Raw genomic sequence first — 14076 nt, 5'->3', positions numbered from 1 at the left:
TGCAAAGACCTCTGGTGGGGCAGAAGTAGGACCAGACGGCACAGAGACCTTTGGTGTAGATGGAGTTAGCTGGGGCTGCGAAGGGCACACAGCCTGCTCAGGATGTTTCTCAGACTCGGGCAAACAGGAACCTTCCAGCTCGAGATCATGCTCAGGTGATGGAGGTCCCTCTGGCTCAGACAGTGGTGTGGAGTCCCTGGCTGGTAGGTCAGCTGACGCAGGAGGCTGGGTTGGTTTAATAGTCTCCGGGGTTCCAGAGTTGGCTGAGCCCAAAAGCTCAGTCTCTGGGTAGGCCCTGGGCAGAGTTTCAGTTTCTGGGGAAGTCCTGGATTCTGACCATGGTGAGGAGTGCTGGTGGCGCTGACACCGCTTCCTCTTGGAAAATGAGCCGGGGCTGCTGGGGCTACTGATTACGATGGCGACAGGGCGGCATCCACATTCCTGTCTGGAAAGTAGCAGGATAAGAATGGTTGGGCCGAGAACTGCAGGAGGTGAGATTTAGCTGTGGCGGTGATGTGAACGAGGAGGGACTCAAGGAGTTGGGTCACTGCTGCTGCTGCAATGTGGGAAGGCTTGTCCACTGCTACTGTGATGTGGAAAGGATTTCCTGCTGCTACTGCTGCGAGAACGTGGTGGTGATGAACAGGGCCAGCTCCAGGGCTTGGAGTGTCTCCTTAGCCTGGGTCAGAGAATGGGCAAACTCCAAAGCCACAGAGAGTTGGTGCAGGTGATGATTTTCCCAGAAAATGGGCCCTGGGTGACTCATCTTTCAGTGGGATATCAGCAGAGTCAAGGATGATACTGCAAAAACTCAATACTAACACACCTCAGTCTGTTAGGATCAACATCATCACATGTTTATCCATCCTTTATCTACAACACTGGCTCCCCTCAGGGCTGAGTCCTCAGCTCATTTCTCTAAACCCTGCTCACACATGACTGCAAAGCCAATTTCAGCAATAACCTCACAGTGAAGTTTGCAGATGACACAGCAGTGGTGTGGTCGGCTCCTCAAGTCAGTCAGACTCACAAACAGCTTCTTCCTCTGGTCCATTCAGATCGTCAACAACACTACCCCACCCACCTCACCAATCTGAGCCATGGTTTGAGTAGCCCCCATCACTCAGGCCAATCACACACAGGCCATTCTATTCAGTCTTCTCTTTGCACCACTTCCAAGCATTTTGCATCTTATTTTGTAATGTGGGCCTTTCTCTCTCTCATTTTTGGATACATTCTCTTGTTTTGTATGCTTTATATCCCACTTGATTGTATTTATTTCTCCTGTTTTATATTTCTTCCTGCTGTCTACTATTTCTATTTTGTTTCAGCACAGTTGGTGTGGACACCCAGAATTTCGTTGTACATGTACAATAACAATAAAGGGCTATTCTTTTCTTTTGTTCCTTGTTTGTCCTTGTTGTTTTTGGTTTTACTGGTGTTCATTTGACATTGCATTTACCTTGTGATGTACAGGAGTGTTGCTTTTATCTTGACATTAGTACTCATCATTTTGAATTCTTTCTTTTCTAAACTGCTCATATTTTAATATTACTATCAGTAGACATTTTAAAAATAAAATAAGCCATTTAATTAATTTGCCTATTTGTAGTTTTTTTTGTGCATGTGTTCATCTTCATCTACTTATGAGCAGTGTGCATGATTTGGTGTTTGTGTTTAGGAGATATATATAAAATCTTTAGTCTATCCCAGCTGTCTCAGGGCGAGAGGCAGGGTGCACCCATAGACAGGTTGCCAGTCTGCTGCAGGGCTAATACAGAGAGACAGACCACCATTCAAATTTACATTCAAACCTATGGGCAATTTAAAATCACCATTTAACCTAACCCCAGTCTTCTAAGTATTTATTTACTGCAATCTGAATCAAGAAATACAAGAACTTGACTGACGCAGAGTGGGAATAGACATCTAAACCTTGTTTAGCAAAGCTGCATTACAACAAGGACTTTTTAACCAAACTTTACACATGCAGGGATGGAACAATCAAGACCAGCTTTTTCATTTAGTTAAGAACATTTTTATTTATATAATTCTTTCCAAGATAAATATCACAAAGAGCTTCAGAACAAAAACAGTAAAAACCCAAAAGGGACAAAAGGTTTCCCCCAAAAGTTTTTGTTTTTTAGCTGCTTTGTAAAAGACAGCACAGACGAGTCCACAGGTCACAGGCTCAGTGGGAAAGAGTTCCAGAGTCACTGTGGTAAAAGCTTTAGTTCTCACTCTGATCACAGGGATCTGCTCGGGCTGCATCGGTGTCGAAGTTAAATTGATTGGGTTTTTTTTTTTTTAAATATAGCACTTTTTTTCTAGACTGGAGAAACATTTACCGATTTATCATCTCCAGCTTAGAAACATCTGGAGGCTTCATAATATCAGTGATAAAAAAAAAGTTCTTAAAGGTGCTCAAAATGTGCTGAAAAGGGAGAAGATTTAACAAATACAATAAAAGCCCCCAGGTGGAACGTTATGGCACATTATAGGCAAGAGAGGTGGAAGAGGACCTGTACTGGGAAACAACACAGGAAAGGACTGTTCAGACAGATATAAGGAGAACCAATCCAAAGCACCACGCATGTAGTAGTCAGCAGTTCGAAGGGCAGAGGTCAGGTCAAACAAAACAGAACATTCTTCTTCATCATTGGATCAAAGGAGGAAGACCTGTTCCAGTTAAATGAGCTTGATTAAAGACGGACTGAAAATGATCCAGAAAGCTGTATTTGTCCAAAACAGCTGTAAGCTTTTAGCCACACCCTTCTCTAACATCTTTGGATAAAAAATCATTTTAGATTGGCCTGTAAATGAGAGAAACTTGTTAAGCTTGTTTTTCTGTTTGCTTTTTAAAGTAAATGTATGAATGAGTTGAGCTCAACAAATGCTCCACTTTTTGGCAAGAACACTTTAAACTGCAAATCCTGTCATTTGTCTAAAGTAAAGATTTTGAAACAGGAGCTGACCTCACTGTAACACGATATATGTTATCTGAAATGGAAAGAAGATCGTAAAACCACTGTTGGTCATTGTGAAGGAATAAGACTGTTCAAAAGCAGAGAATTTCACAGCCGCACAGGAATGTAAGATGCGAGCGCTAACCACACAGTTAAAACAATATCATGATGATCACAAATAAAGATGTCCCCAGAACAAATACAGTCCTTATTAAATGTAAATAATAAAAGTAAAAACCAGGTCCAGTGTGTTTCCTTTGGTATATGTGAGGCCAGACAAATGTTGGGTGAAATAAAAATTGCAGGTTCCTACAAAACTGCAAAAAATATATATCTGATGGGGAATTTATCAGAGTACTTGATGGACCACACAAATATACCCTGAGAAAAAAGAAGCATATTAGCAGGTGCCCTTTCCAAGAGTTGAGGTGTTGTAACTAAAATAGTTACCATCATCAGGCGAGAATGCTGAATCAAAATATTTTGATTTTTGATTTATTAGTAGCAGAACAATCTTCCATTTAGTCTGAGTGCTGGATTTCTATTTTCCTCTCAGAGGCAAGAACTTTCCACATGTAGGGAACCTTGCTGGCTCTCTTTTGATCAACCTTTTTATGTAAAGAAACATTTTTCAGAGATAAAGTTTAACAAATCCATACACTGAGATACTGAAGACATTCAATCTGACTTTAATACACATTTTCAAGCCCAAAATAGCCTAGATTTTTCTCACTCATTTTGTTCACAATTGTTTTGGAAATATTGATCAAATAATGATTAAATGTTGGCATTTTTACTCGTGAAATCTAAATTAAACAATTAGAAATTTATAATGAAATAAAATAAATATTGAGCAGGCTTGAGTTTAGTTATTGGTGTGGCCCTCTTATGTCTTGTGAGTTATACCTTTATAAAATGAATTACTTACCCCCGTCTATGGTGTATAATGGTGACAAAGACATTGAACATACGCTACATTTTAGTGTAGGTTAAGCTTTAGAGCTGTTAGTTAGTTATCTAAAGTGTTACCTTAGATAAATCAGTATACTGACTGCGGGCATGGGCTGTTGAATGATTCTTATGTGCACATCTCATAAACATGAGAATAACTTTTTGTGCACACCTATTTCAGCTAAGAATATTTGTTCTCACATATTAGTGAATTAGGCCCAAAAACCTTAGAATAGATTCAAGTGTTGCTTTTTTTGATCATTGTCATGTCAACACTGAAAACAATGTGAGCAGTGGATTCAAAACACTGAAAAAGCCTCACAGGCGAAAGAATTTTACAAACCTACTCGCTTATCCAACTCAGTGTTTTGGGGGCTTGAGCCTATTCCACATGCTGTCCCCTTCGGTGGAAGCAAACAGGAAAAGGTTATAAAAAGTAATACGGATGGCAAAAATACTATTCAATATTTACTGCAAAATATTTGAGTACTCTTTGAAGACACTCCACAACACTGTCAAAAAAAATGCACATAGTTGTGCCACACCTGTGGTGCCTTAGCTTTATCTGGCCCAGCTGGGGAAAGTTGTTTCCTTTTTTATTTTGTAATAGTATTTTTTCAGTTCCACACAGAAGTTTTTATTGATAATAATCATGTTTGACTTTGTAGCTTTCTGTTATTTATTTAGCAACATCTAATATCACAGGTCTGCTGCCTATAATTAGTAGCATGTTATCTTCTGTTTAAATGTCTAATAGCAGTCACCAAACAACATTTCCTACTACCGGTTATTAAAAAAAAAAACCAAAAAAAAAAACCAAGTAAATCATAAATGTAGTGCTCAAAAAAAGGCAGAAAATAATTTAAACTTTTGTTGTATTTTTAAATCCTAGCTCTGAAAGAGTATATGATTTTGGTATAAAACTATTTTGTGCGTCAGTAAGGATTTACAATTTGAATATTAATTCATCAAGATCCAATGTGTCCTTAACTTTTGTGTTGCATGAACATTGTCTTTGAACACTTAACTCGAGAACTGTGCCTATCCCAAGAAACGAGTAGACAGACTGCCACTCATGACAGATAAAGTCAAGCGATCATATTTAAAAAATAATTTATACAGAAACACTTCTAGCCAACACTGAACACAATCACAAAGAAATGGACAAAGTAAATATTACAACAGCTGAAACGGGGGTGTAACTGTAAACAAAATCCTGGATTTAAAAGCTTTTGTGCAAATTAAGTTAAAGCACAGGCACAAACGTGGCAAACATGGCAGGATGCACTTCCACTTCTTGTCCTTGCACTGGGTAGTTTTATCTGACAGTTCCACAGATTAAGAACATCATGTAGACAAAGTTGGGCCTTGAGGGAGTCTTCTATCCTCCTTTTAAACGCAAGATGCAGTCAATGGCGAAGGGATCGATGGCATTTGAAACATTTATTGTAGAGACTTTAGTGTTGACAGTAAGAAACTGATGGTGCGATACAATGATGAATCTGTGATTGGTAGTGCTGACCACTGAAGTTACAGACAAAAACAGTCCTTGTCTGCTTGAATGTGGAAATCTAAATCTGATCTGTATATTTAGGTGCTTTTACTCAGCACCATGGGAGATTGTGATGCTTTATAAAACCTATAATCAAACAATTTTCTCTGGTTACAAAAAGTCACTGTTATACCATAGTGTTGCTCTCGCCCACTTTGTCCGCATACTGAAAGAAAAGAAAGAAACCGTGTTAAGTGACAGCTTGTTGGCATTCAGGACTCATGTGGAGAATGGTTGGCACAGATAAATGTAGGAGCGGCTGAACTGCAGTGTTTGCTATTATCCTGAAACACTTTAAAGTGAAGCATGCATGACCTAAAGGGACACACCACAGCTGACAAGGCACAGTCTTAAAATTTCAGGTCATTTTTATAACCTGTTTGCAACGAGGTTGTGTGCACTACTTTCTGTTTAAAACAAACAAAAAAGACGAGTCTAACAAGTCTGAATACTATTCTTTCAGTACATAATCGCACACAACAGCACACAACCTGATGGTGCAGGGAAACCCTTTCGTCCACCAGGGTAAAACAGGCAGCCTAGTATATACCAAACCCACCTCCCACTAGGGGAAACTCCAAAGTGGAACAGAGTCTAGCCCCTCTCCAGGAAACACTTTTCAGAACCTGAGCTATGTGCTGATGAGTATATCTAACCTGTATCTCTAACCAAAAGCACTTAGTCAGACGCCTTTCCCACCAAAGAGGTGACACTCCATGTCCCTAGAGTAGGGGTCTCAAACTCCAGTCTTTGAGGGCCGGTGTCCTGAAACGTTTCCATGAGTCCCTGTTGCAACACACCTGAATAAAATTAGTAGGTCATTAGCAAGAGTATAGAACAGGGGTCCCCAATCCCAGTCCACGAGGGCCGGTGTCCCTGCAGGTTTTAGATCTCACCCTGGGTCAACACACCTGAATCACATGATTAGTTCATTACCAGGCCTCTGGAGAACTGAAGACATGTTGAGAAGGTAATTTATCCATTTAAATCAGCTGTGATGGATCAAGGACACATCTAAAACCTGCAGGGACACCGGCCCTCGTGGACTGGGATTGGGGACCCCTGGTATAGAACTTGACTGCATGCTGAAATGGCAACCCCTAACCCACAGGTGTCAAACTCCAGGCCTCGAGGGCCGGTGTCCTGCAAGTTTTAGATGTGTCCTTGATCCAATACAGCTGATTTAAATGGCTAAATTACCTTCTCAACATGTCTTGAAGTTCTCCAGAGGCCTGGTAATGAAATACCGTACAGCAATGAACTAATCATTGTCATCTTAAGATATATCAGTCTTCAGATGACATGCCTGTGGTGTGTTAAGTCTTAAGAACTTATGTTGAGGAGAAGATACGTTGAGGAGGTAATTGAGCCATTTGAATCAGCTGTGCTGGATCAAGGACACATCTAAAATGAGGACACCGGCCCTCGAGGTCTGGAACTGCCCACCCCTGTTCTATACAGTCTTGCTAGTGACCTATTAATTGTATACAGGCATGTTGCAACAGGGACACATGTTGTTCCTAGAGTATTTAAAAGTAGAATGGGAGGCAGAGCCTTCAGTTTTCAGGCCCCTCTTCTGTGGAACCAGCTTCCAGTTTGGATTCGGGAGACAGAAACTATCTCTACTTTTAAGATTAGGCTTAAAACTTTCCTTTTTGCTAAAGCATATAGTTAGGGCTGGACCAGGTGACCCTGAATCCTCCCTTAGTTATGCTGCAATAGACGTAGGCTGCCGGGGGATTCCCATGATGCATTGAGTTTTTCCTTTCCAGTCACCTTTCTCACTCACTATGTATTAATAGACCTCTCTGCATTGAATCATATCTGTTATTAACCTCTGTCTCTCTTCCACAGCATGTCTTTTATCCTGTCTTCCTTCTCTCACCCCAACCGGTCGCAGCAGATGGCCGCCCCTCCCTGAGCCTGGTTCTGCCGGAGGTTTCTTCCTGTTAAAAGGGAGTTTTTCCTTCCCACTGTCGCCAAAGTGCTTGCTCATAGGGGGTCATATGATTGTTGGGTTTTTCTCTGTATCTATGAAGCGCCTTGAGGCGACTTTTGTTGTGATTTGGCGCTATATAAATAAAATTGAATTGAATTGAAAAGATTTAGGACACCAGCCCTCAAGGACTGGAGTTCCCTAGAGCCAACTGCGTATGAGACCAATGGGACCTCTGCCTTTGACTGCTTCCCAGTCCTTATTGCACTGAACCCCTACAGCACCTGCTGTAGGTGGACTATAAAATACCAATGGAGAGAGAGCAGGTTAATGTCATTTAAGGAACTGACTTCCTTTTTAGATCTGAAGGCTATATCCACTTCTTTTATACATGATACTGTTAAAAAAGAAGAAAATGTATGCACATATGCCCATAACTACAAGATTTTGTCAGGTTAGCCAACATGCTAGTGGGAAATTGTGACAGCTAATCTTCCATAGAAGCTGGCTGTTTAGCTTGTTAAAATATTCTGGCTCATTGCAGACCAACTTTTTAAATCCTTTTGTCTGCAGTTTGTACAATTCATATTTCACTGCATTTTGCATGGTGCAGCCTTACTGTTAAAATCCACTGGGGCCATTCTGCGTGGGATTTGCAGGTTCTCTCCAAGTACTCAAGCTTCCTATCACAGTCCAAAGACAAGCAGGTAAACTTCACTGGTGATTCTCAATTGGCTACAAGTGTGACTGTCAATGTCTCTCAGTGCTATCCCTGCAATAGGCTGGTGGCCTGTCCAGGGTCACCAGCCTAGACAGGTCACCGACTCTTGCCACTGCAACCCTGAACTGGAGAAGTAAAAGACGATGGACGGATGGCTTGGCTGACTGGATGTACAACATGTCATCTTAAGACATATCAGTCTTCAGATGACATGCCTGTGGTGTGTGCCTTAAAGGTTAAAAAACAAAAAACAAAAGACAATTACCTGCTCCAAAAAGATGAGACTCAAAGCGTGTTAGATAAGTTAACATGCAAAGGAAAATCGGCAGTGACTGACCACGACTGCTGATTGTCCTCAGAGCCTTACGAAGGCTTAAGAAAAAAAAAAAAAAAAGACGGATGCTCACCTCAAAACAAAGCTTCCAACACAACAGCATGGTAGGAGTATGTTTATTAGCCACAAAGCAATGTGTGAGACAAGCTAAACACACAAAAGTACATTTAATTTTCCAAACTGCTTCCATCCTAGCTGTGTATACTGAGATCGTGTGTCTACTAAATTGATTTTCAGTTAAATAACCATGGCATTTATTTGGGCAGTCTGGTTAATCTGTTGTGCTTGAGGTGTTTGAATAGGATGATTAATGAAGAAACCATGCTGTGTTTAAACAAAAGCTGCACAGCAGGTGTAGAGCTGGGTAATACTCACTGCACTGATAAAGGGCAGGTTTAGGATGGAGCCAAGGACTGGTATTCTCCTGATAAAGCCTACAACCACTGGAAAGAAGCCCCTGGATGTGATTAAAGAGAGGAGAGTAAGACAGAGGGGAGAAGCCAAAGACAATTCATGAAAAAAAAAAAAAAAAGTGTTTTTTGATTATTACATTATTTGAACACGTCCATGTCTTTTTTTTTTTTTTCTTCTTTTCCAGAATTCTGACTTTTTCCATCAGAATTTTTTCTCAGAATTCTGGAAAGAAGAAGAAGAAGAAGAAAAAAAAAAGACGTGCTCACTTTTTTCCCCAGTAGCCTAATCCTCTTCCATATGAACCAGACTAGATGACCAACTTTTATGCATAAATGTTTTTATAATGATCCCACAGGTTGATTATTAACACCAAGTTGTTGCTAGCTTTCAAGGCTCCTCAGAACTGGGCTTGGTCTTCGTCTTTAAGCATTATCTGCATCTCTTGGTTCCATCTTAATTATCCTGTGATAATTTTGGAATTGGCAGACTTTCCCTTGTCAAGTCTATTTTGAAAACATTTTCTAAACAACACTGGCTAAAATGATATCTACCACATATTAGCATCCTAAAAACTCCTGAACTGAAGAGCTTCAGTTCAACCAAAATGCTACAGTGAAAATACTGACAGGGACTAGAAATAGAGAGCAAATTTCTCCTGTATTGGCTTCTTATTACTGGTTCCCTGATAAATCCAGAATCGAATTTAAAATCCTTCTCACCACATACAAGGTCTTGAATATTCAGTCCCCATCTTATCTTAATGATCTCAAAGTACCACATCAACCCAACAGAGCTCTTCACTCTCAGACTGCTCACCTATGTGTGGCTCCTAGGATATTTAATTCAATTTCATGTATATAGTGCCAAATTGCAACAACAGTTGGGTGCGTCTGTTAATGCTCCCTCGCGTCTCCTCGTTCTCTCAATATTTCCAAAGTGTCTCCAGGTATTCCCAGTGTTCCAGGTTTTCAGTTTGTTAGGAATTTAGCTTTTACAGTTTTTTTTGTTGTTTTTTTTTTAATGTTCATGCTTTGTTCTCAACCATAATAAATCGCTCGCCTGATCGTGACAGTAAGTCTATAGACCACAATTAACCAACCCAACCCGGTGACGTCATGTTCTGTGCAGACTCAGGATGGTGCTAAACTTGTATTAAAGACTTTAAGCATTTATTTCTTAAATCCAGCTTCACAGACAGTGTGAAATCCAAGGCAGTTTTTTAAAGCATAGTAGTCCATATAGTGTTTCATGTCCACTTTAAGTCTTTAAACACACTGCAACTTTGATGAAAACAGTGCTTTCCAAAGTGCTATATTATATTTAATGTAGGGCTTTTCAGGACTGAGCCCAAGTTTCAATCAGATCTCTCAAGTCATCCTGCTTCTTTCATGTAAAGAATAAGTTTACTGTATCTCAGGTTTCAGTGTTTCGTGGGCTCTTTAAACAAGATAACTGTCAGTCTACTGAATCTGTTGTGTGCCTTTTGTATTCATCTTACCTGAACAAAAGAAAAAAACCATAGATCTCGAGCAAAACTCCAATAATGGGCCAGCCAATCAACACCACAAACACTCCTCCCAGGAAGAAACTGGTGGCCTTCATCTTGTGCTTCTGGAAAAAGAAGCGGAAGGTCCTCTCAAGGCCGATGACAAAGGAGAGTCCAGCAACAAAGAGAATCTGCAGAGACAAAAAAAAAGAGTGGAAACATATTAGAGAAGAGTTCAAAACTGCAAGCACACACAATCAAGTATCCAGTGTTGTCATCGGCATCATATAAATACCATCCAAACAGACTGAAAGAAAGCAATTATTTGCACTAGTATGAATGAAAGAAAAAACACTGGAGTTTAATTTTATTGGTTTTAAATGATAATTGCGTAGCCAGTAGAGTTGCCACAAACCAAATGCATTCAAGCGGTTAAGAAACTTGTCCTCTGATTCAGTTTTGGGTCTGCCAGACCTCTTCCTGTTAGAGTTTGTTTCTGAGTGTCTTTTGATGTCTTTTTGAAACTATACTCACTGACACCTTGACTTTCTTTGCAATTTCTCTGTAGGAAAGACCTACATTTTAAGCATTATGATGGTCTGTCTCTCTTCCATTGTTAATTGCCTTTTTCTCACCATTTTTGTAGCAACACACTCCAACACTGCTTTTATGCAGACAGAGGGTGCTGTAAGTGATCTAGAAAAGTTGGAACACCTGTAGGAATTAGTAGCACCAGCTTTCAAGGCTTGATCAGAACAGCTTTAAATTGTTAACCCATTTTGTGTTTCCTGAAAAATGGCTTTATGATGTACAATTCTGAAATGTGCATTACTTTTTCAGTTTTGGGTAACCTTAGCTTTTTTTTTTAACCTGGCAGTTCATCACTTACCTTTGTACCTCGAACGACTTGAATTCCAATAAATAACTGGAATATTGTTGTTCTAAAAGTTTTGACTGGTAGGGTATATTTTCTGTGCTTACAGAGAATATTAGAAGGAACATTTTTAACACTGTGCAGCATTACAGAAAAATCCAAAATGCGATCCTTTTTACAAGCAGCCATATTGCTAACGACAAAAATGATGAATGTCATGATTTTGAACGCGTCAAGTCCATCTATCCAGTGTTAGAGTAAAAGGCTTCAAGCAATACTCCAGGCATGATGTATAAAAGATTCCAAGCAGGTCCTGTTTATTCTGAATTTGTTTCATGTTAGCAGGAAGAAAAGGTCTAAGAGACCTGCAGCAATAAACCATCTTAAAAGATGGTTTATTGCTGCAGCCCATGTGGCAGGACCTTCTGTCACAAAGACTGCTCAGCTGGACAGTGTATCAGCACAGTGCCTAACTGCCATTTACATTCAGATCTATGGGAAATATGTCATTAAATAGTTTAGAAAGTATGAATTGCAGTCTGGCACATAACTGATTTAGTTTGGTAGCAAAGGCAAAGAGCAGCTCTTCCAATAAAAGTCCATCATTAGTTCTATGAAGACAGATATTGAACTATGGATATTCAGAGCACTATAAAGATGTAAGCAAATAGAGGCCGTCAGCGTCGCAAAAAGTGAGACACGCAGAAGTGAATACATTTACAACAGCTAAAAAAAACCAAGAGATCATGCTTGAACCTTTGACCTTTATGGTGAGGTGATTGGGTGTTTCTCTTATGTTTAGCAGTAATAGTCATTGCAAATCAAAACAATCCTATGACATGAAACATTATTGTCCAAATGGGAATGGTCTTTTTCATGATGACAGTACCCCCTTTCATGGGACGATTGGGCTCACTGAAAGGTTTATATGTGTTAAAATCACGTGAATCATAATTGCAGTCAGCTAAATATCTATGAGGGATTTTGGTTTCAATTCAATTTAATTTTATGTATATATATAGTGCCATATCACACAAGAGTTACTTCAGGGTGCTCTATATCATAAGGTTAAGACCCTACAATGATACAGACAAGCCCCAACAATCAGATGATCCCCTATGAGCAAGCACTTTGGTGACAGTGGGAAGGAAAATTTCCCTAGGAACAGGAAGAAACCCCCAGCAGGGAGGGGCGGCCATCTGCTGCGACTGTTTGGGGATGAGAGGAGGAAGACATGCTGTGGAAGACAGTCAGATTTTAATAACTAATAATTAAATGGGCCTAACAAAAGGCGAGTGAAGAAGAAGCACTCAGTGCATCATGGGGAGCCTCAAAGATTTATGGTCACCTAATCCAGCCCTAACTATGCTGTTTATCAGAGACTAAAGTTTTCAGCCTAATCTACATAGAGAGGTTGTCTGTCTCCCAAATCCAAACTAGGAGCTGGTTCCACAGAAGAGTGGCCTGCAGGTTCATAACTGAGACATTTTATGTTAGTTTTATTTCCTGTGTAACTGAAATAATGCAAATGTGACACTGCTGAGAAAGTGAGGCACTTTGATGCTATTAATGATGCTGTTGCTATGGTTATGTGAAACAGCTGGATCACACTAACAGATTATAATTAATAATAATTGTCACGTGTCACACAGTAATGCATCTGCGTAATCAGAAGTTGCACTTTTAGACATCCTTTGGAACAACAACAGGTTACTCACATTTCCAATAGCCAGAAGTGCTTTGTCAAAGAACAGGATCATCCCGAAGAAGAGGAAAAACACGCCGAAGCCTGTTAATCCCATTCCAATCTCTGAAGGACACACACAAACCATCAGAGTCTGACATTTAAATCTTAAGATAACATGAAGAGATAATATTTTGTTACACGTTTTTCTACCTCGAAAGCAAACCAATTTGTTTATATCTCGTTACGGACACATTGACAGAAGCTATGCTCTGCATGTCAGAATGTAATCCTGCACATAGTCATAATTCTAACAGACTTATTTGAAATTAAAGCACACGGAAGTACTCCAATAACACATATACAAACAAGGATGGCAGAAATATCCACAATAAGAATCACAACAGGGCTTCCAAAGGAGCTCCGCTGCTCACTCTGAATGCTAAATTTGTTAGAGCGCTTAAAAATGTACTAGCACGTAACTCTGGTCGTTCTAGTGGCTACAGCGGATATTATCGGGGGGAAAGCTGCTGGCTATTTGTGCCACTGAATGTCATGAGAGAAAAATGAAAGGTAACTTTCTTGTACTGACAGTGCTAGTTAGCACTTTGAGCACTGCAGCTCAAACTAGGGTTAACTCAGACAGCAGGAACCTACGGATACACTCAAAAACACAGCTCTTACTTTGGGAGTCCGTTAGAGAAATCATCTTGATAATGTAGCTGGATGAGACAGAAGCAGAACAAAAAAGCTCTTCTCAGAATAATTTTGGATGACAGCTGCCACTGCAGCAACAGCCACGTCTTCCGGAAACACACCTTCTCTCGTTGACATCTTCCGGAACAGCGTCCATGACGTATTCATCTTGGCAACTTTCGTTCATTAAGATTATAGTTAATAACATAACCTTCACTAGGACACATATACCACAACATCTGGACTGCACATAGCAGAATATGTAGCAAAATAGTGGAACGCAACAACACATTAGCTCATCTTGAATGTACCACATTGCGCGTACTTGTTTTAACGCCTGCGTTTGGTCTGTCAGGCAAACAATGTAGAAATGTGTAACTGCCTGATTGCTTTGATTTCACCCAGACTTTCCAGTTTACCTATTAAACGCCGACTTTATGTATTTACAATGTGTAATACATT

The 14076-nt window shown here is 40.1% G+C and overlaps 1 protein-coding gene across 3 annotated transcripts; it reads right to left on the bottom strand.

Annotated features, from left to right (window-relative positions):
* Positions 1-3639: 3639 nt before the first annotated feature.
* On the bottom strand, positions 3640-13761 carry golt1ba (golgi transport 1Ba). 3 transcript variants are annotated; one of them, XR_014802765.1, is made up of 6 exons: positions 13603-13761; positions 12953-13044; positions 10373-10551; positions 8836-8917; positions 8392-8498; positions 3640-5635 (listed from the first exon to the last, which is right to left on the bottom strand). XR_014802765.1 is itself a non-coding variant. In XM_084953695.1 (6 exons), exons 1-5 carry the CDS (start codon positions 13625-13627, stop codon positions 8490-8492), a joined length of 387 nt encoding a protein of 128 aa, XP_084809821.1. In that variant the 5' UTR covers positions 13628-13761; the 3' UTR covers positions 3640-5635; positions 8464-8489. The 3 variants fall into 3 exon arrangements, 2 of the variants coding, with proteins under 2 accessions (XP_084809821.1, XP_084809820.1); XM_084953695.1 differs by having other exon boundaries at positions 8464-8498; XM_084953694.1 differs by lacking the exon at positions 8392-8498.
* Between the last annotated feature and the right edge of the window lie 315 nt (positions 13762-14076).

This window comes from Perissodus microlepis, chromosome 15 (genome assembly GCF_051167445.1).
Source record: "Perissodus microlepis isolate ML-2025 ecotype Zambia chromosome 15, ASM5116744v1, whole genome shotgun sequence".
Classification (NCBI taxonomy): domain Eukaryota; kingdom Metazoa; phylum Chordata; class Actinopteri; order Cichliformes; family Cichlidae; genus Perissodus; species Perissodus microlepis.
This window is presented reverse-complemented; position numbering and strand designations above follow the sequence as displayed.

Bases quoted from the DNA above. Each gene is read 5' to 3' on its own strand.
- golt1ba (XM_084953694.1), bottom strand. From the start codon at position 13,627: ATGATTTCTCTAACGGACTCCCAAA. The intron at 13,045-13,602 runs GTAAGAGCTGTG...TGTGTCCTTCAG, and splicing joins TTCTCTAACGGACTCCCAAA to AGATTGGAATGGGATTAACA. The intron at 8,918-10,372 runs GTAAGATGAATA...AATCACATCCAG, and splicing joins GGTTTTTTTCTTTTGTTCAG to GGGCTTCTTTCCAGTGGTTG.